Raw genomic sequence first — 23,169 nt, forward strand, 5'->3', positions numbered from 1 at the left:
CACATATAAATATATATACAACATTAATTATACATACATATGTAAAAGTATAACCAAAAGCCTGATTCATATTCACGTGTCCATTGAATTGAAACCTTATGTATTTTCAAATGAATTAGCTATTGGGTGCAAACAAAAAAACAAAAACAAGCCCAAAAATAAATTTTACAAAATTGTAACGAACTTCGTTATAATCTGTATCCGATTCCAAGCGATACGAACTTCGTTCATCGAGGTTATCAGATAACCAAACAAATTAATGTGGTGTCCAACAACAATTATGAATTAAAATTACAAAATAAATTAAAAACTGTGTTGAAAATTACAAATTGTGTATGCCTTAAGGCAAAAGAAACGAAAATAAAAATTGAAAATGAAGAGAGAGCAGCATAATATTAATAATTATAATAAAAATAATAATACGAGTATAGCATATAAACGATTCAACTATTCTGCGTACAATTTAAGAAACACACACATTTAACATCATTTATTCATGTCAACCAAAACAAATAATATGTCTGTACAAAAACAAATACATATATTAAAAAATACAAATTTCAATATGAAAATAAATGGCAAAAACAGCAGAAAACAAAAATTATTATTGTTTCGAATTGATATTAGCAAAAAAATGTGGAACGCTTCACGATTTTGCGTGTCATCCTTGCGCAGGGGCCATGCTAATCTTCTCTGTATCGTTCCAATTTTAGTATATGTTCTGCCGAAGCAAGAACGAAGTTAGCTAGAAATATGCCGCATATATATCGTGCAACTGCGGAATTAGTAGTTGGGAATTGTAAGGAAACGAAAATAATTGAGAGCGACCTCTGCAGTTCATTAGTTATAACAAGTTTCCCGAAACTCCCGCTATGCAGCAGAAGCGCTAATGCTTGCCAGGGCTACACAATAGATCATTTGGTGCTGAGTCAGCACTGCTGACAAGGCAGGGCACAGTGAATATATAATATAAAAAAAGTTGCAAAGAAGAAAGACTGTGTTTATCTAAAAGTATAATTCTTTTAATTATATTTATTCGACAAGTAAACGTCGATTTTTTTTATTAATTAACTGACGTTTAGCCAAAATTTTAAATACATCGATAGTGGCATTTGATATTTTACCACCTCTAATGCGAAAAACCGGCGTCAGGGCAGCACGAACAGCCAATCAGCTGTTGCCAAAAGTTGCAAAAACGGCTTTCAACAATTAGTTTGCGCTAAGCGAAATTAGCATTAAATTCAAAAAAAGTTGCGTTTTATATGTGCTGCTGAGACAATTATGGCTGCAGAATGCGGTGTACTCCGTCTGCCGGTCGACTACGAGTCGATACGTTTCAATGACTGGTCTATCAGCTATGAGAAGTCGCACATATTGAAGAGCATGTGTCGCCTGGGAAGCGACAAGGTGTGCGACAAGGACGATCCCAATCGCTGTGATCTGTGCAACTATCAGCACTCACTGGAACTGCCTCATCTGCCGGACATGGTGTTCCACAAGAACAAGTTGGTGCTGCAGCACAAGGATGGAGCTCTCATGGAATTTAAACCCATGGATGCATTGGCTTTGGTTGCAAATGGCAAAGATGCCTCGGCCATTGAGGTGGCCTGTGCCCAGGAATGGCGCGAAACGCGTGCAGAGCAGAACATGGAACAGAAATACAAGCCCTTTGATTGGACATTCACAACCAGCTATCAGGGCACTTTAAACGAGAAGTTTCGCAGTGAATCCACCGAGCAAACGCTCAACAAGATGAAGCTAATGCAGCGTGAGAATATACTCTTCTTTCACGATTTAACGCTGTACGAGGATGAGTTGCACGATCACGGCATCTCTGCGTTGAGTGTGCGCATTCGCGTGATGCCCTCGGGATTTTTTGTCCTGCTACGTCACTTTCTGCGCATTGATGATGTTTTAATCCGGATGCATGATACGCGTTTCCATTACGAGATCGAGAACGATTACATACTCAAAGAGTATACGCATCGTGAGGCGCCCTGTTCCGAGCTGCAGAGCTCGTTCAGCTTCTGGACCAATCCAGATGAGATGCAAAACTATCTGGTCGTGAAGACCAAGGAGCTGCACAAATTATACTTTAAGTAATTTAAGTTCGAAATCATTTGTTTTATTGCGATTAATTATGCTTTGTCTTAAACACGCTGCTTGCGCAATAGAGTACGTTCCAAGTCTCGTATTTTCTGTTTTTTCGATGGTACAAATGAAGAAGGAGCTGCCCCATCGTCCGATTCGTTGTGGCTGTTTGTTGAAAACGAGGGGTCGAAGTTGTATTTGTCATTTGTGTTTGCCAATTGCTTGCGAAATATCGCAGCGCTGTTCGAGATGCGCGCCTTTGGATGCGTTGGCGGCAACCAAGAAACTTTGCGAGTTGTCGGATTGTAGAAATAGTAGACGCCACAGCCAATGTCATAGAGATCCTTCCAGTCACCGCATAGCGGGTATTTGCGCAGCAGTCGCTTGTGGCGTCTCAAATACTTTTCGTTGGCCTTGGGCTGACCATTGGACCAGCGATTTACACAGTATAAAGTGCAGGTGTGATAGATGTTGTATTTGTTGGGACAGAACTTGAAGCCATGATGCGATTCGGTGACTCCAATGCGCTCCTTGATTCTGTCGGGCCAAAAGTGCTCATTACCACCTGCCGAATGTTTGGTATTGCTTGTGGAGTCTTGATCAGTGCTTGTGTATGGAGGTCCTTTGTCGTCCTCGTCATAGTTTTCAGCAATAATTTCTTCGATTGCTTCCGATTGCGGCGCTTGAGCTGCAAGTTATATTCAATTTTAATTCAGTTTTATAGTTGCAATAGTAAAATCTTACCCCTTTGCTTGTTCAGCAATCCACGTGACGCTAAACGTTGCAATAATGTTGGCGGCAAGCTCATTTTATATAGCTTTATAATTTTTGTTTATTTATAAACAATTCTACTGCCACCATGAATTTATTGTAGGAGGAGAAATCAACTTATCGATTTTTGTTCAAGCGATGATTTCTTCGACTGCAATAATCGCATGTTGTGCACATATCGTTGGGCGTCTATCTCTAATAGTAAATATATCGCCCAACTAATTCACGTGTTTGTTTCGAAAAGAAGGAATACAATATTATTAATAAATATGCTACGCAAACAAGCCAGACAACGTCGAGAATATTTATATTCGAAAGCCGTGAATGAACGCATATTGACGAAAAAGAAAAATGCGGAGGCAGTTACAGAGAAAATTAAGCAGAACAAATCGCTAAACTCTTCAAACATCAAAAACGGCATTAACGTTTACAATTCCCTGAAGTTTTATGGAGGTATATTTTGAATATTGTAAATAACATAATTTGATATTTATTTAGAATTTTCTCTTCCACTTATGTAGAAGGCAACGGCAACTCCACAACTATTGACGAATACCAATACGCCGGTGCTCAGGATCCTAAAATTATGATGACAACTTCACATGAGCCTTCTTCGCGCCTTAAAATGTTTATGAAAGAGCTGCGTTTGATATTTCCCAATGCGCAGCAAATGAATCGAGGCAAATATCAAATCAATACGCTGATGCAAGCATGTCGTGCCAACAATGTCACCGACTTTATCATTGTCCACGAACATCGAGGCATTCCCGACAGTCTGATCGTTTGTCACCTGCCTTTTGGGCCAACTGCCTTCTTCAACATCTCTGACGTTATAATGCGTCATGATATTCCCGATATTGGACCGATGAGCGAACAGAAACCGCATCTGATTTTCCACAATTTTAAGAGCACTATTGCTTTAAGAACTGTCAGCATCTTGAAGCATTTGTTCCCAGTGCCAAAAGAAAAGTCGGAGAGAGTGATCACGTTTGTCAACAATGATGACAGAATTATGTTCAGACATCATCAATATAAATACGTAAATAAAGAAATTACACTGTCGGAGGCTGGACCGAGGTTTCAACTGAAGCTGTATCAAATAAAGTTGGGAACATTGGAAAATATCAAGGCTTGTGACACTGAATGGGTCCATCGACCATATTTGAATACATCTATTAAGAATCCAGCCTTTTCAACTGAAGACATATTCAGCAATAAATCAAAAGTCTCTACATAGACATTTAAACTAAAGCATTATGACCTTTGGAACGTTTTAAATTAGTAGTGGTTTGTCAATAATTTATTTTTTTTTGTTTAAGAGTGCAGCAACGATTAACTATGAACACAAACAAGTATTTTCTAAATTAGCTTTTATCCAGGGAATAAATTTGCTGATGCGTGTATAAACACCAGGATAACCTTCTCTTCCACAACCTACACCCCAGGATACGACGCCTACAATAAAGTATTTCACTCCATTTGATAGTAAGAGGGGTCCTCCACTATCGCCCTGACACGAATCCATGCGTGGTCTTCCAGCACACAGCATAGTTGGCGTTATTCGTGTACTCTTATACTTCTGATTGCGACATTCGGCAAGCGACATTATCGGAACTTTAACTTGATTCACAATCGAGGGCAATTCGCCGCCTTCTGAGGTTCGACCCCAGCCAACGACGGTGCCAATTCGACCTAGAGAAGAAGATAAACAAAGTTAATATTTAGATTTAAGCAGAAATTTGCAATAATTACCTGCTGGATCATAATTATAGCGGGGCAAACATATAGGCTTGATAATCTTTGAAAAAACTATTGGCTTTCGAAGCCTCAATAGTGCAATGTCATTGTTATAGGTGTCCGGATCGAAGCTCTTATGCTTGATAACCGCAGTGACAGCTCTTTGAATTGCTTGCGACTCAGAAGTAATCTCTTGATCGTGATCTCCGAATATAATTCGAATTTTCGATCTGCGTAACTTTTTGACACAATGAGCCGCCGAGAGAACATAGTCCTTAGTTAATAATGATCCGCCACAGTGAAATTTGCCATCATAAATGATGCGAGCCATCCATGGATATTGGTTTACTCCGGTCGGTTTACCACCGACGATTCTTATTTCCTCATTTGAAAAACCACAATCTGCAAATGATGTAAAATGTTAATGAGTATTACTTCTTTTGGCATCTTAGAAAGCTACTTCAGCAAGTAAACATTTTAAATTTGATTATTTTCTCTCTTCAAACAAAGTTAAAATGATACACAAAGAAAGTATTTCATCTTTGCGTGTTGCAGGGCTTTTTAAGGTCTCGTTGACCAAGTTTCTACCTGTTAATCAAGTTGCGGTTAACTTCCGACGCAAAATGAGGCTAAGTTCATAAAACTAACACGCACAGCTTAGTCAGCAGTGAAGCCTCAGTTTTCACTTTTATTTGCCAAGACATAAAAGCTTAAGAGATAAATTAGAATATCGAACTCACCACAATCACAAGTTGATAGATTTTCGTTTTCTACATATTCCGTCTCATCATCCGTTTCAAAGCCAAAGGCATTTGATACTCCGGAACTAATTCGGAAAATGGTATCGAAGAGAAATTTACTGGTTCTTCGCGAACTGGGATTGTAAACGGAATTATTACTTTGGGAAATATTATATGTGATAAGCTGCTCGGCACTTGTGACACCTTTATCAATAGTCAACATTAGAATTACTATGCAACATATAATATTCATTGTTATAATGTAGTAAACATGTTTTTTTTGCACGATCTCAATAGTCGCTCGATTCTAATACATGTGTACTTAATAAATATTACTTAAAATATTTTAAAATGTAAATAGTGTCACCTAAAATATGCTATAAAAAGTGTAGCGATGGCAACATAGAGTACAAACCCATAAAATTTTTAACTGAATTCGGAGAGTTTGGCAAAGTGAGATAAAATAACAATAGAGGTATTACCTCAACTTTTATTTAAATCGTGTTTTAAACGATATTTAAATCGTGTTTTTCATTTTATAATTATTATTATATGCTCTTCAGCTCTAAATAAAGATAAAATAGTAAATATTTAAGGAGGAGGCGGAGTATTTGGTCGCTGTTGTCTACGTTGTTCGTCATCCTCTGAAGGCTCGCTTGGAGCGCCTTGAAATCTATCACGACCACGATGTTCAGCTTCTGAGCCAGAATCTGCCAAATCATCCTTGAAGCGAGTCCATTTAATAAGCGTTTCGGGGGATCTATAGAGAAATAGCAGTTTTCCATACAAGTCTTCTTCTAAACGATATTCTTTAGTCTCCCGCACCAAATAAATGTCGTTGCACAATTTCAGTATTCGATCAACATAAGGCAAGTCTTCAAACATTATTCGGCGATGATTGTTGGCGATAAGTGATCGAATAATACGAGAAACAACGTACACACAAGTAGTATACAGTCCAATAATGCTTAAAAATAAATAAAATATTAAAAAGAAAATAATAATTAAGATGGGAGAAATTTACCCAGTTTTCTCTACGAAACTCATCGTTGAGGGAAATGACTTATCGCTAAAAATATAAAAGACAATGCCTCCATCACAATTAGAGAGTGGAAGATTCGATAAAATATTCCTATAGAACTTGTCGTCGCAATAATCGCGCGCTTCCCACCACATTTTTCCTTCGGCTTGTTTCTTTTGCAATATTATTGGGCGATTGTGATAGCCTGAAATATAATAGTATTAATATGAAATCTATCTAAGAGAGTGGTAAACGAACCATCGTAATCTTTGATGAACTTTACAAAGACCTCTTTCTTTTCTACTGTTATAAATTTAGGTAATATATCGGGCACAATAACTTTGGCATTGCTATTGTCTTCGGACAGTTGTTTGATTAACATTTCGCGAGTCGTTTCCATGTCCTTGGTCAATGTGTAGGTTGTCTCGTGCACTATAGTATCCGACGTTACGCCAGAGTTGAACGACAATCGAAATCGAATGTCCACTTTTTTGCCTAAGATGAAACAAATTTACCTTTCATTCGATTTAACGTAATGTTAGTAACTTACCTGTTTTTAAGTCATTCAATAACCGGTTTTTATCAGGCGGCGACATATTCCACAACGTCACCGAGTTGGCATCAAATTTCACTGCCGTAATATCAGCAGCATTATAAGACATTATATGATCGGTGGCATAAATATCGCGATCGAAGCTTTTAACAAGATCATTATAGTCTCTATTGGAAAACTGATGAATGCCCGAAATGCTCTGTGAAACGTAAATTGGTTCATAATGACCAATTGTAACCGATATATCTGCTCGACGAGGGACGTTTGCTTTGCCAACAGTTCCAACGAGCGCAAATATAAATAGGGGACTCCAAATAAACGTAATCAAAACTAAAATAATCGTACCACCTATCAAACATTTGGCATAGAATGCTTTTGGTTCTCCCCGCATCACTGGAAAATCAGAATCCATTTGCCGATAGCATCGCACAATAAACACCGATTGAAATATGTCTTCCATTTTAATCCATTCCATGACCGTTAGTGTCGTATCAATGCACAACCAATCGAGACTTGTCCGCAATATGTACAAAAATGGTATTTCCATATAGCTATACAGATAATATATATATATACATATATATGAATGCAGAATCGATATAGATCTTAACTTACACTTTAAAAGCAACATAGTTAACCATCGAGTAGCTTTTCGTAAAGACATTTCCTAAGATTCGCCTTGGGTAGCCGCAACGTATTTGATATGCCGATAACAGCATGTGGAGGCATTTGATCAAATAGAAAATAACTGGCGCAGATGCTCCGAAACTCTGAGCAGTCACATAGGGCACCAAGAAGAACATCCAAATGTGTACGCCAATAACCGTAAAGAAATGAAAAACGATCTTGACAACCAGCGCTTTTCGCAAGTAAATGGCACGTTCTGCTACAATGGTGGCGAATTGCACGACGAGCATAAACAGAAAACAGAAGGGCACCTTATTGCCCCGTATATAGGTTTCCAGCACGCTTGTATTATATTTTCGCCGATACTACAAAAGGATATAAAAAAAAGTATAGTGAAAAAACCTTGTTTTAAAAACAAGTTTGTGTCTTAGTAAGTCTTTTGTTTCGTCGTTCTACCGTGTGTAATTGGAACGAGTGGAATTGGAATTTAAGCGCTTCCCAGCGTCAACGAAAAATGTTTACAAACGTAGTAAAGATTTTGTATCAAACATATTTTATAAACCATAATGAAATGATTTTAAATGTTGTACTTACCACAAACTTGGGAAATCCAAAAAGTAGCACAAAGAAATTAATAAAATCACATAGGAATATCAAAGTATATACGTCTGTTGATAGCCGTGCCTTGTGAAGTAACGCTAGAAAGAATTTCTTGATACCAGACAAAAGACCGCCCTTATGTCTGCAGATTCAGATGTTATATTATTTGTTAACTTGCAGCTTCAATAACTTACTCTAAACTTCTCATTGTTGTGCGGTAGTAGACCGATTCAATGTTTGCCGAAGCATATTTATCAATTCCAGGTCGCAATAAATCATCCATGTCACGTTCAAACTCCTTGCTATCAATATTGGCTGAATCTTCAGGGTCGGCTCCAGACTCTTCCCTGAAATAAATAATGTTAAATCTTTATAATCACAAGGAATTTATATGTAGTTACCTTAAGCGCTTCATAACCTCGCCAGGTCTTTCCTTGCCAAATGCTTTGCCATCTTGAGCTGTTTAAGATTTACTTAAAATAAATAATATATAAATTATACTATGCTTACTAGTGCGTGGTAATGGATCCGTGTCAGGCGTCGGAATGTTCCAGATGCCCTGTTTCTTTAACATATAGCGATGCCAGAAAAGAACAACCAACAGCAAAAGATCGTAAACTGCCTTGCCATGCTTTATGAATAGCTCAAAGTCCATTGTCATAGCCAATTTAATAAGCTTGTAGTCTAGCACGATTTTCTGATGCAAGATACACTTGAGTAATATCATTGCCAGGGTATACGTGATGAGGGTAACCCAGAATGTCTTTGTGGGACGAGGCAATGTTAGAGCTCCCCAGTAGAGCACAAGGAATGCCATTGGGAGTGATATAATTGAGGAGTTGGCCGCCTGATTTACAAACACTGTCAAGTAGCTAACCACCTCGGTATTGGCAATAATTGCATAATACAATGAAATCAACAACTGTACAAATTGATTGTGATCGAGGGTTGTGAAATCTTCTCTCTTCGACATAAGCTTAATAGTCGATTCTCCGGATGGAGCATTGATGGGATCTAATTGCTTTCTAAATGACGAGACAACAGATACACTTTAAATGGATGTAAATATTTTCCTCTATTGACTTACTCGTAGAGCGATTGATTTAAGAAACTAAACATCGCTGCCGTATTGACTAATCCCAAACGATTCATTGTGCTTATGTCCTGCAAAGTCTTCTTTTCGGCCGACAAAACCTTGTGTACGAATCGGTAATTACGGGACAACCGATTTAATCGAACCGTAGTTAGCATTACAAGTTCATTCGTTAGTTTAACCACTGGATGAGTATCGAAATCAATCTCTGAATCCGAGCTATATCCGCTGGCCTTATCAGTGCCTTTGTTCTTCTTTCTGGCCTATAAATATTTGAAATATAACATTAATTTATAAAATGATATATCAGAACTTCTTACTGCCAGCATTTGACGGTTGTGCATTTCTTCTTTTTCCAGAAAATCGTACTCTTCATTCACGATGGGTTCGTCGGCATCCTCTTGGTCGTCGAACATGTAATAATCTCCGGAACGCACTGCATGAGGATGGAGACGCAAATCTCTGCGCTTTGGTGCTGCTGTACGTATATTAGAAAATCTGAATTGTGCCAATAGGCCTGGAGTCTGCGTTTTTTCGTTCTTGGGTTCAATTTCTTCCTGTGTGGTAGCACTCGATTGCGCCTTCCTGGCACGTATTTCTATGGGAGGAAAGCAATTTTAAATTATACCATTAGACCATTCTTTTAATACCCTATTTACTTATGAAATTTTTCACGTTATTGGCTCTGATCTGCTCCATCTTTGCCTTGACTTTTTCGAGTACCTTCTTTTCGTACTCGCGACGATCGTAAATTTGCTTATAGTGCAAATTCTCTATAATAATGGCACCACTGCAAATGGGAGGGGAAAAGACTATCAAAAGTACTTAAATAATACAAAAATAGTTTTTACCGTGAGGCCAATACCGTGTTAGCTTGCGTGTCATTAATGATATGACAGAAATAGTAGGATCGAAATATGCGATTCTGGAAGATGACGAAAGCAAAGATGATTGCATGCCACACCAACATGTTCTCAAATATCAAACTGTTGGGACCATAATAGTATCCTTCGTTTTCTTCCTGCTGCTTGTCGACTTCAGGCTGCGGCACGGTTTTATCGTATTCCATAACCGCGAATAAGCTTTGATAATCCTGCTTGTGTGTGATGGCGAACATCTTGCCAAACACAATGATGCATACTTTAAGCGCAATATTAAAGACATTGAAAGCAATCAATAAATTCCAGCGCCAGATAATGTAATGGATGTTGTCCAAATACACTTCGGAGCCTTGCAGTAGAAACACTAAAGCAAATACAAGGTAACCTAAGGAAAGCATATCCATGCTACAAACGCCGCCCATAAACACAATTGCCAATGTAATCCAAAGGAAGCTACAGAACACGACTGTCTTGAAGACATCCGAATAATTGCGCACAAAGGAGCAAAAGTCATGAGTGGGATTCTTAAAGTAAACGTGTCCTAGCTTGGCAATATTATGGACAATATTTCTATTATCGCCTCCGGGATATACGAAATTATTCATTTGATGCAATTCTGCCTTGAATGCTCTGCGTTGCCTTGATATTAGCATCAGTACAATGAAGTCCAACATCAGTTTGGACCTGACAGAGTTAAAGATATCCTCTAATGGTCTGGTATCGTTGATACTTTGCACATCCACAGCTGTACCAGAACATATATAATTACTTGATAACTACAGATAATTCTACTTACCAATGCACAGATTTGGAGGGAAGTGTATAAGATGCAAGTACTGCACAAATATCGAGACTACGAAATATAGTTGGAATATATACCAGATGCGAGCGCATTGCATTCTATTCAGGCAGAGCAAAATTATTAGCCAAATCACATAGGTAACTGCCAACACATCACGCCTGTGTGCAATTGAAGACACCAAGGCGATGAACGTTATTTCCAATCCAAACTTAAAGTAGCCATAATTTAAGAGGTATTTCAATAGACCCGAAAAATTACGTTCTGCATCTTGTCGCGATGTATGAGGAAAGAGAATCGATGGATCCCTTACCTCGCCCAGTGAGAGTCGTATTAAGTGATCACGCAATTTGACAACTGCATGCAATGTTGTGACGATCAAGTATACGATATAAGGTGCAAGGTACCGTAATAGTGAGCCCCACTTTTGATCGGTTTTACGCAGACCCATCCAATCAGCGAAATTGACTGTAACGTTATTCTAAAAGTAGATAGATTAGTTGGTTACTTAATCAGTTAATGTAAGCTATACACTTACACAATTGTATTCATAATGTGACTCGTCCAAGTATTTGATTTGGTAGATCATTTTCATCAGGATGAGCACAGAAGTCCAAAATGTGATAATGCGAAAAATGACTCGTCGCATTAAGGGACTCCAGCAAATACTCAGTAATACCAATATGACAAAAATGAGATTAAAACAGCAAACCTCTGCAATAGCGCACACAAAGGCAGCCAATGTCACCGCCTTGATCATGTGCATCTCAAGAAATCGCCACGCAAATATTTTGCTGGGTCGGAACCAACGGAAATATGTGGCGCGCAATTTTCTTCCCCAAATCGACAAGATTCTTATCCAGGTGCGTTTGCGCTGACCCGATTTAAGGTGACTTCCAATTGTAGGATTAAATTGAAAATGCGAGAACTGTTTTCTTCCTCCCGAAGGATTTCGTACTGAGGCCATGAAACGATGATGGAAATAATGAAGTTGAACGACCGTAAAGATAACTGTCAATGTCGGCACTAGCAAGTGTAGAAATAACTCTTTTGTACGGTATCGTCGAAGCCCTATATCGCTTTGCCTAAGTTAGGAAATTAAATTGGAGATTTCTTCAAACGATTGAAAATTAAATAAACTTACAGTTGAGTCTTAACATGGAGAAAGTTCTCCCAATAGTAATCAAAATAATCGAATTGATATGTATAAATTATAGTTAGTATAGTCATTGCGTAGAAAATGACGAACATCCAATACCCATATAGAAACTTAATCCAAAGATGTAGCGACATCTGAAAGGCCATTAGAAAGAGCAGGAATAGAGACATATAGCAAATTCGAAATCCAGTCATCACTTTATCGATCATCGCGCAGAGAAATATTAAAAATATTAACAGCCACATCCACATGCGTGTTATTAAATTTGAAACACTCTCAACGATAAATATGAATGCACGATGTGCCCGCGACTTTTCGAACAATGTGTTATCCGAACGTAAAAATGAAACTCCAAAAAATTGCATTAGAACATCATTATGAACCTTTTGATCAGCTTTCTCTTTAAAATATTGATGAGACGTTATCCAGAAAATAAGAAGGAATGATGTTTTGACAAACAGCGGGAAGCAGGGCTGTATTCCATCATTATACGGATGTGAAAATCCAATTTGTTGTAGATTTATTCCACTTATCTATGTATGTGAAAATAGACAATTAAGAAAATTAAAATTTCAGAGTTTTTGACCTACCTTAGTAGGCAACTCGCTATCATTCAAGTTCAGGCCATATATATACTGTGCAATAATGAGAAAATCGGCATACAACACAACAAAGAAACTAGATCGCATCATAGAACGTCGTTGATTTGGAATCATCCACAGCACATTTGCCCAGATTAGCAGTACAAATGTTAGCCAGCTGTGATAAATGATGGACCAGATCTGAAATTGGATAAACACCCATTGGCATACAGAGTAAGATATAATAGCGTTTTCTTCCTTACCATCATTATGACGTTCAGCAATATATAGCTGTTCTTATAGATGAACGAAGTCCCGTCAGAAATCATATAGAAGAACTGTTCTAATGTTGATGGTTCATTCCGGCCATTTTCAGAATTTTGAGTACTTTCTGATGGATGTGTAATTTTCATTTTCAATTGGCTGAATACAGTGTGGTATTGGCGATGCTGAAGGATTTTCAATATTACTAGGAAATAGGCACACATCACTGCAACCGGACTGATGTATGAATCGAATTTTAATTCATCACTAAATTTTAAAATATCGCCGTTCTTATTTCGATAGTACATTTTTAATGGAATTTCGAAAGCCATTGCTCTTGCCCAAAACGATTCTTCATCCAAAAAGCGATGTATTATTGGCAGCTGATAAAAGCAATAACAAATTATATGCAGTGATAAAACTGTACCAACAATCATTAACGGAAACTGCAAGCCACCGCTATAATGCCGATTTAGCGCCCAATATGTGCCAGTCACTATGAATATCATAAAATATAAGATTCCCGGCAAGGATGGTCTTATAGTGGCGGCAAAGAAGAGAGCAACCAGGGCAAAAATTGGAGCTGCAGGTAAGATTTCGATTGATTACATTTGTTAATAATGCGGTTGATAATTACTAACATGTTTTCAGTACCGATCTTATATACTCAATTATCAGCAGTCGATTCACCTCAGAATGCTGTAGGTTTTCAGTGCTCCGTGTTTTGGCTGTATGTGAAGTTTTGAATTTATCCGAAATTTTCATAAAAATAAGTACGACAACAGCAACAATTGCGACCATCATGTCTGGTAAAATCCAATGTAAAATTGCAATTGCGCTGCAAAATAATCAGAACGATTAATTTATTAAGTTCATAGAACATAAATATGCCAATTCTTACCGTAACCTAGTAAAACGAACGAATCCAATTTGCCGTAAAGTAGTTGCAACGACCGCATGCATCGTCAAATAATCGTATATTAAATTTGTAAAGTTTAGTGCCAAATGTCCAACCGAAAACAATCCACCCAATATTAGTGAAATTAACAAGCAGATGTTCAACAATGCCCGATGCGACTTCACTTTAGCTTGCAATAGCCAAGGTGACACCATGAACATCGATAGATACACCAAGGATATGCCAACAGGACGTGCCAAAGTAGCTAAGCAGAGACATATTTTGGTTTTATTTTTTCAGAATATATAATAATATTACTTACCAAATATTAAAGTAAATGGCAATAATAATCGCACCAGAGTAAGTAAAACAAGTTCAGCCATTTTTTATTTAATAATCACGCAAACCTATACAGAAATGAAAACCCGAGAATCACAAGTTCCGATTCAAGCACATACAAAAAACTGATATATATTTCTAAAATATGTATATAATGGGAGGCTCAACAGGCAACTTTGATTGTTTTCTGTAAATTTATTTTTGAATAACGGTTGCTTACGTACTAGAGAAAGCACTTCCGAATATATTTTATCATAGAAGACCGCATTTTACTGCCACTAAATTAAAGAGTTTATTTGCTATGTAAGATGGTTTGATATTATTATAATCACGAAATACAACCATCCAGTTATTTCACAAAAATTTCAAATTTGTGTTTCATTCAACTATTTCAACCCAATATTCTGCTCAAAGTTTTTTTTTAACTCTATTACTAATCAAAAACCAATATACCAATAAATACGCAATTTGGTATATTAATTAATTATTAACAAAAAATATATAATAATCGATTAGATTAGGTTATTTATTTTATAATTGCACCATGTGCGTCAAGATAGCTCCGCAACTTTAGCGTCACATATCGATAAAAAAATATCGGCTAAAACAAACTTTTTATTTTCGTCTTTTTACGTGATATTTAAACTAAAATTAAAAAAGTTTAAATGCAAAACAATAGAAAATTAAATTATCTTTCTATTAAATTCATGTTCGTCAAATTTCATGCAGTATTTGTGCACTAAAATCGTGATTGAAAAATTGGGGTAGCAACATTTTTGCAAATATCTCGGCTTTGACGAGTTGTCGGCCAAATCGGCTTATGACAAGTTATAGAGTATTGTTTTATAAATATACCCTCAAAAATTCATAATTTTAAAACTTTTCGTTTTTGAGATATTTCAGGAAAAGTACGATAACCTCAGCTCCAGCCCCATACAAAATGAGCACAAAAAAATAATGCTGCCGATTAATGACCGTAACTTTTTTTTTGACTTTCTTGTCGGCCATAGCGCACATTATACTTTCATAGATACAACTATAAGGAAGATATATAGCAATTTTGGTTGAAATCCAACAATCTGTTTTTGAGAAAATTGACCTTTTCCTAACCCGCTAAAACAAGTTCATTTCGCAGGTGCATCAAATCACTGGAACCAGCGTGGAACCAGTCAGTGTTAAATAACACCATTTGGACTTTGGCGGGACTTCAAATACTTGCAGAAAATAACTAAATGAAACAAATATTACTATGATTTAAAATTACATTTAAATACTCTATTTATATATATATTACTTTGTTATAATTAATAAATATACGCAATTTTATATTCTTATTTAAATCGTAATTTTGCAGTTTACTTGATCACTGTTAGCGGCAAAACTTTATGTTAACGCTATCATCAAATTATTCTTAATATTTGCAGAACTTATAGGCCATGTCGCGCTATTTCATTCTATTCGAATCAAAAAGACAAATATTTTGCTTTTTATTTTATTCAAATCGGTTAAGCCGTTTTCGTGAAAATTCAATTTTTGTGATTATTGCGAAAATTACAAATAAATTTCAATTTGGCATGGCAACGCTTAACATCTGCGAAGTTAGTAAAAAGTTAGCGTCGAATTTTTGTTTTGCAGATTTTTCAACATTTTGACTATGTACATAATTGGTCAATACTTTAAAAAAATAGATAATTAACATATGTATCATTTCCCAATATATAACACGTGGGCTGAAAAGTCCCGGGCCTTACACATAGGTGGCGCTAGTTTTATTGCAGTCACCTTTTTTTCAGTTAATACAATCCTTCAGAAGACAGCTGCTAAAATTTCATGATATTCTATTCATTAGTTTGTAAGTTATTGAGCTAAGAGTGACACTACTTTTGCTATTTTCAAAACAATGGGTCAAAAGCAATTTCGTGTTCTAATCTTACACTGCTTCTTGATGGGAAAAAATTCCGTTCAAGGACAGTTTTGGCTTGAATAGTGTTATGGGGACTCCTCTCCATCAGAAACAACAATTAAACGTTGGTTTGCTGAAATCAAACGTGGTCGTAGAGACACCGATGATGCAGACCCCAGTGGACGTCCAAATGGGGAGGTCACACCAGAAAACATCAAAAAATCCACAAAATCGTTTTGAATGATCGAAAATTAAATTTGCATGAGTTAACTAATATCGTACAGATATCAAAAGAACATGTTGGCCTAATATTGCATGAACATTTGACTATGAGAAAGCTCTCTTCAAAGTGGCTGCCGCGTTTGCTCACTTTTGACCATCAACAAGAATGTGTTCATGATTCAATGACAGTGACAAAACTACATGAAATTTAACTTCGAATTGCTCCCACATCCACCGTATTCGCCAGATTAGGCTCCCAGCGACTTCTGGAGGTTCGCAGTCCTGAAAAAATATTCGCCGGTAAAAAATTTCGTAGGAATGAAGAGGTTATCACTGAAATTGAAGCCTATTTTGAAATGTTACAGCGGCTCTGGAATGATTGCGATGCTCTTGATAAAGATTAAATTAATGAGTAACGCCAATTTTGATCCAAAAAAAGCGTGTTTTCTTTGTTAGGCCCGGGACTTTTCAGCCCATGTGTTACTACATAGTAAATTATCAGAGTTTCCGAGAAAATTCAAAATAACATTTACATTTTTCGATTATACGCTCTCCTAGACTTTGTCTGAGAAGGCGCGCATTGCTATAATTTTAAACATAAAAAATTCGAATGCTTTGCAATTTGTTTTATTAAAATCGTGATATTCGTTTTCGAGAAAATCGCATTTTAGTAGAATAGTACACATTTTTGAATTTTTGCGCGTTACCTAAAGTAGTCAAAACGTTGCCAAATTTAAAAAATGGCGATCATGCACATACCTATTTATCATATTTATTACCCATATATATCCCCAACTTATTGGCCATGTCGCGCTATTTCATTCTATTCGAATCAAATAGACAAATATTTTGCTATTTGTTTTATTCTAATCGGTTAAGCCGTTTTCGGGAAAATTCAATTCTTGTGATTATTGCCAAACTAATATTACCATGGTGGCAACACGTGTTACGGCCGAAAGTTGGGCCACCCTTTATGAACTTGGTGGCAACTCTGGAACATAACTATCTACCCAGCAGAACTGGAGGTGTCGATTGGCCATGGGTAAGTACTTACCTGGGTACATTTCATACAAAAACGGAAATTAAAGAACGCATTGCTAGGTGCCCCTTTGTAAGTAGTGGTGGTCTGCTAGTATGTGCTTATTTCCCCAGCAACGAACTAGCGCTCAGAACTGCAGGGCAATCATTTTGAATATATATGTATATGTAAATTCAGAAGAGTTGCAGTCATAATATAGCTCTTCAATTATGCTCTAATATACATAGTAGTAATTATGGTAAATCAAGTTTCTAAGGTTGTGTAGAAAATCTAATCAGAAAGAGGCAGTACAATACTAAATTGATATACCACAAAATATAAAAAAAATATAGTGAAATTTATATTTGGTATATTGATATGGTACTATACTCAGTATATACTATAGAGTGCAAAACGTACCAGATTGTGTCAGCCAAAGCAACTACGACCCTTAGTAAGTGGGCGTTTTTTCCCATGTAAACATGTACATACATATGTATGTGTTTGTGTTACCTTCGCTTGTGAAATTCTTGATAATAATTAATATCTATTACACAGGAAAGAGTAAGAAACAAATAATAATTCAACGCTATGGATTCATCTATTCCTATAAGCACAAGCCTGAATCTACATCAATTACTAGGCCTTGTACATCAATTACCCACCTATGAAGGCCCACCTGACAATCTTGAGAGATTTATAAGTAGAGTAGAACAGCTACTATTGTTAGCCGGATCAGTGGACAAAGCAACATGCGGACAGTACTTGCTAGGAACTATCCGTGACAAAATTAAAGGCAGAGCAGACGAAGCACTGAGTGTCTGCGATGTACTCCTCAGTTGGGATGACATTAAATCAAATCTCAAGCGACTATACTCCAGCAAGAAGACAGAAGAAATGCCTGTTAGAGAGTTACATACTCTTCCGGATGGACTCAGTATGGGAAGATTATATTTCACAGCCACGAGAATAAGAAGTGAATTGATGTCACTGGCCAGAGAAGCAGACCCTAGTGGACACTCCCTCGCGTCCAAACATGACCAATATGACAGATTCTGCCTAAATACATTCCTAGTTGGATTTAAGGACCCACTTAGGTCAGCCATTAGAAACCAAAGGCCAGAGACGATCGAGACGTACGAGTACGGACAGCTTGAACTAAACTGAACTAAACTTTTCTAGAAGTGTCCGAGTAAACATCCTAGAAACCATAACACCGACAAACAATACATTAAGAACACATCCCAAAAATTGTAAAATTCAAAATATCGTCGGAGCTCGTGGCATATACCAACAACACGTCACCGAGCCATCCTTCTCCGTTCCGGCCATTCCCGCCTATGGTTGACTGTATGGCCTTCTCTTCGGAATGGGGGGGGGGAGTTAACATGCCCCTCTCTCCGGCCACATGGAATAATGCCGATCCGGAAACTCCAAGCCTACTCTATGCAACTCTGACGATAATACACTCATACATAGATTCTGACATACACACATGTTCATGCCTTTTGTAATAAATTGCCACTGACGAAATAGTCAGTCTTATTCTGTTCTCCAAACAGCACAGTGCTTTTATTTGTGAGTATTTCTAACATATTACATATTATCATTGTTATTATTGTTGTGGCTATTATTGGCGTTGTTGTTGAGGCCCAAAACGCAAAAGTTTTGCAAAAGTTTTGCGTTTGGGCCTCAACAACAATGCCAATAGCCACAACAATAATAACAGCAACAGTGCTGCCGCTGCCTCCGCCAATCAATAGTATGTTGTGAACGAGCTGCTGGGCGGCAACGGCGCCAATGAGGCTGAAGCAATGGCCTCCCAGGTGGAGGAGGAATAGATTGAGGCCGAGGCCGAAACCGAGGAGGTCGAAGAGGGATCAGATGGTCATATCGGGCGAAGAGCCAATCGATAAAGTAATTAAGCCATTCAAGTGCGACGAATGCATCAGGGCATTCCCAACCAAGAGAGGCCTCAGTATCCATAAGCGTGTCCATAACTGATTTCAGGAAAATCAGATTCATGCTTACCTTGAAGGCTTGCGGGTCGATAATAATTGCGAGACACTATCAAAAAATTGACAGTTGCAGGCCTTCCATAGCACGATGCAAATGCTGAGAAGGAGCGTAGGTATTGTTGAGGCAATGGATCCTCTCTCCTGAACGACTCCTTTGTCAAGAGATCCAAAACATATGGACTATTAGGCGTGTCCTTGAACTTGGTGGTGCAGAACAACACTGATCCATCAAAAATATATCCGCCTAATATATTACTGTGCTCTCTCAATAAGCCCTGACGTAGGAATGTATTATCAACATCGGGCGAGAAATCAACACGGTACTGATAAAGCGACCAATTGGGACGCTTAAGAAATTTGAATTTGTTTGAACAGTGATTGGTTTGCCTGTAGTACCCATTTTAGTAAGCAGACCACTGGGACGAGATCGCACAATTTCGGTAATTAATCGTCGTCTACGCACCGATCCACGATCCACCTACTTATTGAAAATATTGATTATTAATTCCTTGGATTAAAATTTTTATTATATATTACATATGGGCCGCCTAGCCTCAGCTTGCTGCGGTACTGGTACCCTGAAAAAAAAAATAATTTAGATGATAATAGTCAGTCTTACATGTATTTATGTATTATTCTTTGAAAATTATAAGAATGCATGATAATCCAATAGTTTATAGTCATATTTAGTGAAAAATATTCCACCGTTGAACAGACCGAGTCCCACTCAACGGAGTGCCTATTCTTAAGAATACATGTTGCATATTAGAGCTCATTTAAAATGTAAAGTTTTACTTTTATGCTAATTCTTTTTTGGATCCTCTTGAACTTTACATTAAATTGCGATTAGTTTTTGAATACACTGCACGAAGTAAACGGTTTCTGGTGCCTATCGTATTCAGTTCTTTCGTTGGTATGTAAATTTAAACATGCACATAAATACGTAAAGATATTTTGAACAATAAAAAAAATTAGTATTACAATAATATTCTTATTCGGACAGTTGTATGTTATATTCTGGGAACAATAATAATGATTCATATTCATCTAGAAATAGTTTTAAACAAATTAAAACAAACTAGTTCTAGGATTAAGGGAAACCCAGTAAAACCTTAATCAAATCATTGGTTAATCAATGATAATATGTAATATGTTAGAAATACTCACAAATAAAAGCACTGTGCTGTTTGGAGAACAGAATAAGACTGACTTTTTTGTCAGTGGCAATTTATTACAAAAGGCATGAACATGTGTGTATGTCAGAATCTATGTATGAGTGTATTATCGTCAGAGTTGCATAGAGTAGGCTTGGAGTTTCCGGATCGGCATTATTCCATGTGGCCGGAGAGAGGGCATGTTAACTCCTCCCTCCCCAATCCGAAGAGAAGGCCATACAGTCAACCATAGGCGGGAATGGCCGGAACGGAGAAGGATGGCTCGGTGACGTGTTGTTGGTATATGCCACGAGCTCCGACGATATTTTGAATTTTACAATTTTTGGGTTGTGTTCTTAGTGTATTGTTTGTCGGTGTTATGGTTTCTAGGATGTTTACTCGGACACTTCTAGAAAAGTTTACTTCAGTTTAGTTCAAGCTGTCCGTACTCGTACGTCTCGATCGTCTCTGGCCTTTGGTTTCTAATGGCTGACCTAAGTGGGTCCTTAAATCCAACTAGGAATGTATTTAGGCAGAATCTGTCATATTGGTCATGTTTGGACGCGAGGGAGTGTCCACTAGGGTCTGCTTCTCTGGCCAGTGACATCAATTCACTTCTTATTCTCGTGGCTGTGAAATATAATCTTCCCATACTGAGTCCATCCGGAAGAGTATGTAACTCTCTAACAGGCATTTCTTCTGTCTTCTTGCTGGAGTATAGTCGCTTGAGATTTGATTTAATGTCATCCCAACTGAGGAGTACATCGCAGACACTCAGTGCTTCGTCTGCTCTGCCTTTAATTTTGTCACGGATAGTTCCTAGCAAGTACTGTCCGCATGTTGCTTTGTCCACTGATCCGGCTAACAATAGTAGCTGTTCTACTCTACTTATAAATCTCTCAAGATTGTCAGGTGGGCCTTCATAGGTGGGTAATTGATGTACAAGGCCTAGTAATTGATGTAGATTCAGGCTTGTGCTTATAGGAATAGATGAATCCATAGCGTTGAATTATTATTTGTTTCTTACTCTTTCCTGTGTAATAGATATTAATTATTATCAAGAATTTCACAAGCGAAGGTAACACAAACACATACATATGTATGTACATGTTTACATGGGAAAAAACGCCCACTTACTAAGGGTCGTAGTTGCTTTGGCTGACACAATCTGGTACGTTTTGCACTCTATAGTATATACTGAGTATAGTACCATATCAATATACCAAATATAAATTTCACTATATTTTTTTTATATTTTGTGGTATATCAATTTAGTATTGTACTGCCTCTTTCTGATTAGATTTTCTACACAACCTTAGAAACTTGATTTACCATAATTACTACTATGTATATTAGAGCATATATTATGACTGCAACTCTTCTGAATTTACATATATATATATATTCAAAATGATTGCCCTGCAGTTCTGAGCGCTAGTTCGTTGCTGGGGAAATAAGCACATACTAGCAGACCACCACTACTTACAAAGTGGCACCTAGCAGTGCGTTCTTTAATTTCCGGTTTTGTATGAAATGTACCCATGTAGTGATTGGCGAGGTAAGTACTTACCCATGGCCAATCGACACCTCCAGTTCTGCTGGGTAGATAGTTATGTTCCAGAGTTGCCACCAAGTTCATAAAGGGTGGCCCAACTTTCGGCCGTAACACGTGTTGCCACCATGGTAATATTAGTTTGGCAATAATCACAAAAATTGAATTTTCCCGAAAACGGCTTAACCGATTTGAATAAAATAAAAAGCAAAATATTTGTCTATTTGATTCGAATAGAATGAAATAGCGAGACATGCCTATAAGTTTTGCAAATATTAAGAATAATTTGATGATAGCGTTAACATAAAGTTTTGCCGCTAACAGTGATCAAGTAAACTGCAAAATTACGATTTAAATAAGAATATAAAATTGCGTATATTTATTAATTATAACAAAGTAATATATATATAAATAGAGTATTTAAATGTAATTTTAAATCATAGTAATATTTGTTTCATTTAGTTATTTTCTGCAAGTATTTGAAGTCCCGCCAAAGTCCAAATGGTGTTATTTAACACTGACTGGTTCCACGCTGGTTCCAGTGATTTGATGCACCTGCGAAATGAACTTGTTTTAGCGGGTTAGGAAAAGGTCAATTTTCTCAAAAACAGATTGTTGGATTTCAACCAAAATTGCTATATATCTTCCTTATAGTTGTATCTATGAAAGTATAATGTGCGCTATGGCCGACAAGAAAGTCCAAAAAAAGTTACGGTCATTAATCGGCAGCATTAATTTTTTGTGCTCATTTTGTATGGGGCTGGAGCTGAGGTTATCGTACTTTTCCTAAAATATCTCAAAAACGAAAAGTTTTAAAATTATGAATTTTTTGAGGGTATATTTATAAAACAATACTCTATAACTTGTCATAAGCCGATTTGGCCGACAACTCGTCAAAGCCGAGATATTTGCAAAAATGTTGCTACCCCAATTTTTCAATCACGATTTTAGTGCATAAATACTGCATGAAATTTGACGAACATGGATTTAATAGAAAGATAATTTAATTTTCTATTGTTTTGCATTTAAACTTTTTTAATTTTAGTTTAAATATCACGTAAAAAGACGAAAATAAAAAGTTTTTTTTTGCCGATATTTTTTTTTATCGATATGTGACGCTAAAGTTGCGGAGCTATCTTGACGCACAT

At 37.1% G+C, this 23,169-nt stretch overlaps 6 protein-coding genes, 1 long non-coding RNA gene and 1 other non-coding gene across 8 annotated transcripts; 3 read left to right on the forward strand and 5 right to left on the reverse strand.

The window, feature by feature from the left end:
* Window positions 1-630: 630 nt before the first annotated feature.
* Window positions 631-737, reverse strand: LOC117576996 (U6 spliceosomal RNA). Its single transcript, XR_004572992.1, has one exon. It is a non-coding gene; the product is annotated as a U6 spliceosomal RNA (small nuclear RNA).
* A 255-nt stretch (window positions 738-992) lies between these two features.
* Window positions 993-2,241, forward strand: LOC117573936 (TIP41-like protein). Its single transcript, XM_034257462.2, has one exon. The coding sequence runs from the start codon at window positions 1,282-1,284 to the stop codon at window positions 2,101-2,103; it is 822 nt and encodes a 273-aa protein (XP_034113353.1). The 5' UTR covers window positions 993-1,281; the 3' UTR covers window positions 2,104-2,241.
* Window positions 2,104-2,980, reverse strand: LOC117573937 (uncharacterized). The gene is made up of 2 exons (XM_034257463.2): window positions 2,836-2,980; window positions 2,104-2,779 (listed from the first exon to the last, which is right to left on the reverse strand). Exons 1-2 carry the CDS (start codon window positions 2,897-2,899, stop codon window positions 2,151-2,153), a joined length of 693 nt encoding a protein of 230 aa, XP_034113354.1. The 5' UTR covers window positions 2,900-2,980; the 3' UTR covers window positions 2,104-2,150.
* Window positions 2,981-3,045: 65 nt separating this feature from the next.
* LOC117573933 (U3 small nucleolar ribonucleoprotein protein IMP4) lies at window positions 3,046-4,116 on the forward strand. The gene is made up of 2 exons (XM_034257458.2): window positions 3,046-3,315; window positions 3,384-4,116. The coding sequence occupies exons 1-2, from the start codon at window positions 3,132-3,134 to the stop codon at window positions 4,097-4,099; spliced, it is 900 nt and encodes a 299-aa protein (XP_034113349.1). The 5' UTR covers window positions 3,046-3,131; the 3' UTR covers window positions 4,100-4,116.
* On the reverse strand, window positions 4,101-5,733 carry LOC117573934 (trypsin-1). The gene is made up of 3 exons (XM_034257459.2): window positions 5,340-5,733; window positions 4,615-5,001; window positions 4,101-4,554 (listed from the first exon to the last, which is right to left on the reverse strand). The coding sequence occupies exons 1-3, from the start codon at window positions 5,590-5,592 to the stop codon at window positions 4,199-4,201; spliced, it is 996 nt and encodes a 331-aa protein (XP_034113350.1). The 5' UTR covers window positions 5,593-5,733; the 3' UTR covers window positions 4,101-4,198.
* A 71-nt stretch (window positions 5,734-5,804) lies between these two features.
* Window positions 5,805-14,233, reverse strand: LOC117573932 (piezo-type mechanosensitive ion channel component). The gene is made up of 21 exons (XM_034257457.2): window positions 14,138-14,233; window positions 13,819-14,080; window positions 13,559-13,755; window positions 12,917-13,500; window positions 12,663-12,854; window positions 12,058-12,605; window positions 11,452-11,998; window positions 10,911-11,394; window positions 10,085-10,859; window positions 9,893-10,023; window positions 9,554-9,831; window positions 9,228-9,496; window positions 8,651-9,165; window positions 8,542-8,599; window positions 8,335-8,487; window positions 8,135-8,282; window positions 7,529-7,905; window positions 6,911-7,464; window positions 6,619-6,855; window positions 6,364-6,565; window positions 5,805-6,306 (listed from the first exon to the last, which is right to left on the reverse strand). The coding sequence occupies exons 1-21, from the start codon at window positions 14,196-14,198 to the stop codon at window positions 5,931-5,933; spliced, it is 6,948 nt and encodes a 2,315-aa protein (XP_034113348.1). The 5' UTR covers window positions 14,199-14,233; the 3' UTR covers window positions 5,805-5,930.
* On the forward strand, window positions 14,025-15,361 carry LOC127565819 (uncharacterized). The gene is made up of 3 exons (XR_007955214.1): window positions 14,025-14,175; window positions 14,231-14,457; window positions 15,290-15,361. It is a non-coding gene; the product is annotated as an uncharacterized LOC127565819 (long non-coding RNA).
* Window positions 15,362-20,878: 5,517 nt separating this feature from the next.
* On the reverse strand, window positions 20,879-21,662 carry LOC127565840 (uncharacterized). The gene is made up of 2 exons (XM_052006509.1): window positions 21,607-21,662; window positions 20,879-21,502 (listed from the first exon to the last, which is right to left on the reverse strand). The coding sequence occupies exon 2, from the start codon at window positions 21,467-21,469 to the stop codon at window positions 20,894-20,896; it is 576 nt and encodes a 191-aa protein (XP_051862469.1). The 5' UTR covers window positions 21,470-21,502; window positions 21,607-21,662; the 3' UTR covers window positions 20,879-20,893.
* Window positions 21,663-23,169: the final 1,507 nt, after the last annotated feature.

This window comes from Drosophila albomicans, chromosome 2R (assembly GCF_009650485.2).
Source record: "Drosophila albomicans strain 15112-1751.03 chromosome 2R, ASM965048v2, whole genome shotgun sequence".
Taxonomy (NCBI): Eukaryota; Metazoa; Arthropoda; class Insecta; order Diptera; family Drosophilidae; genus Drosophila; species Drosophila albomicans.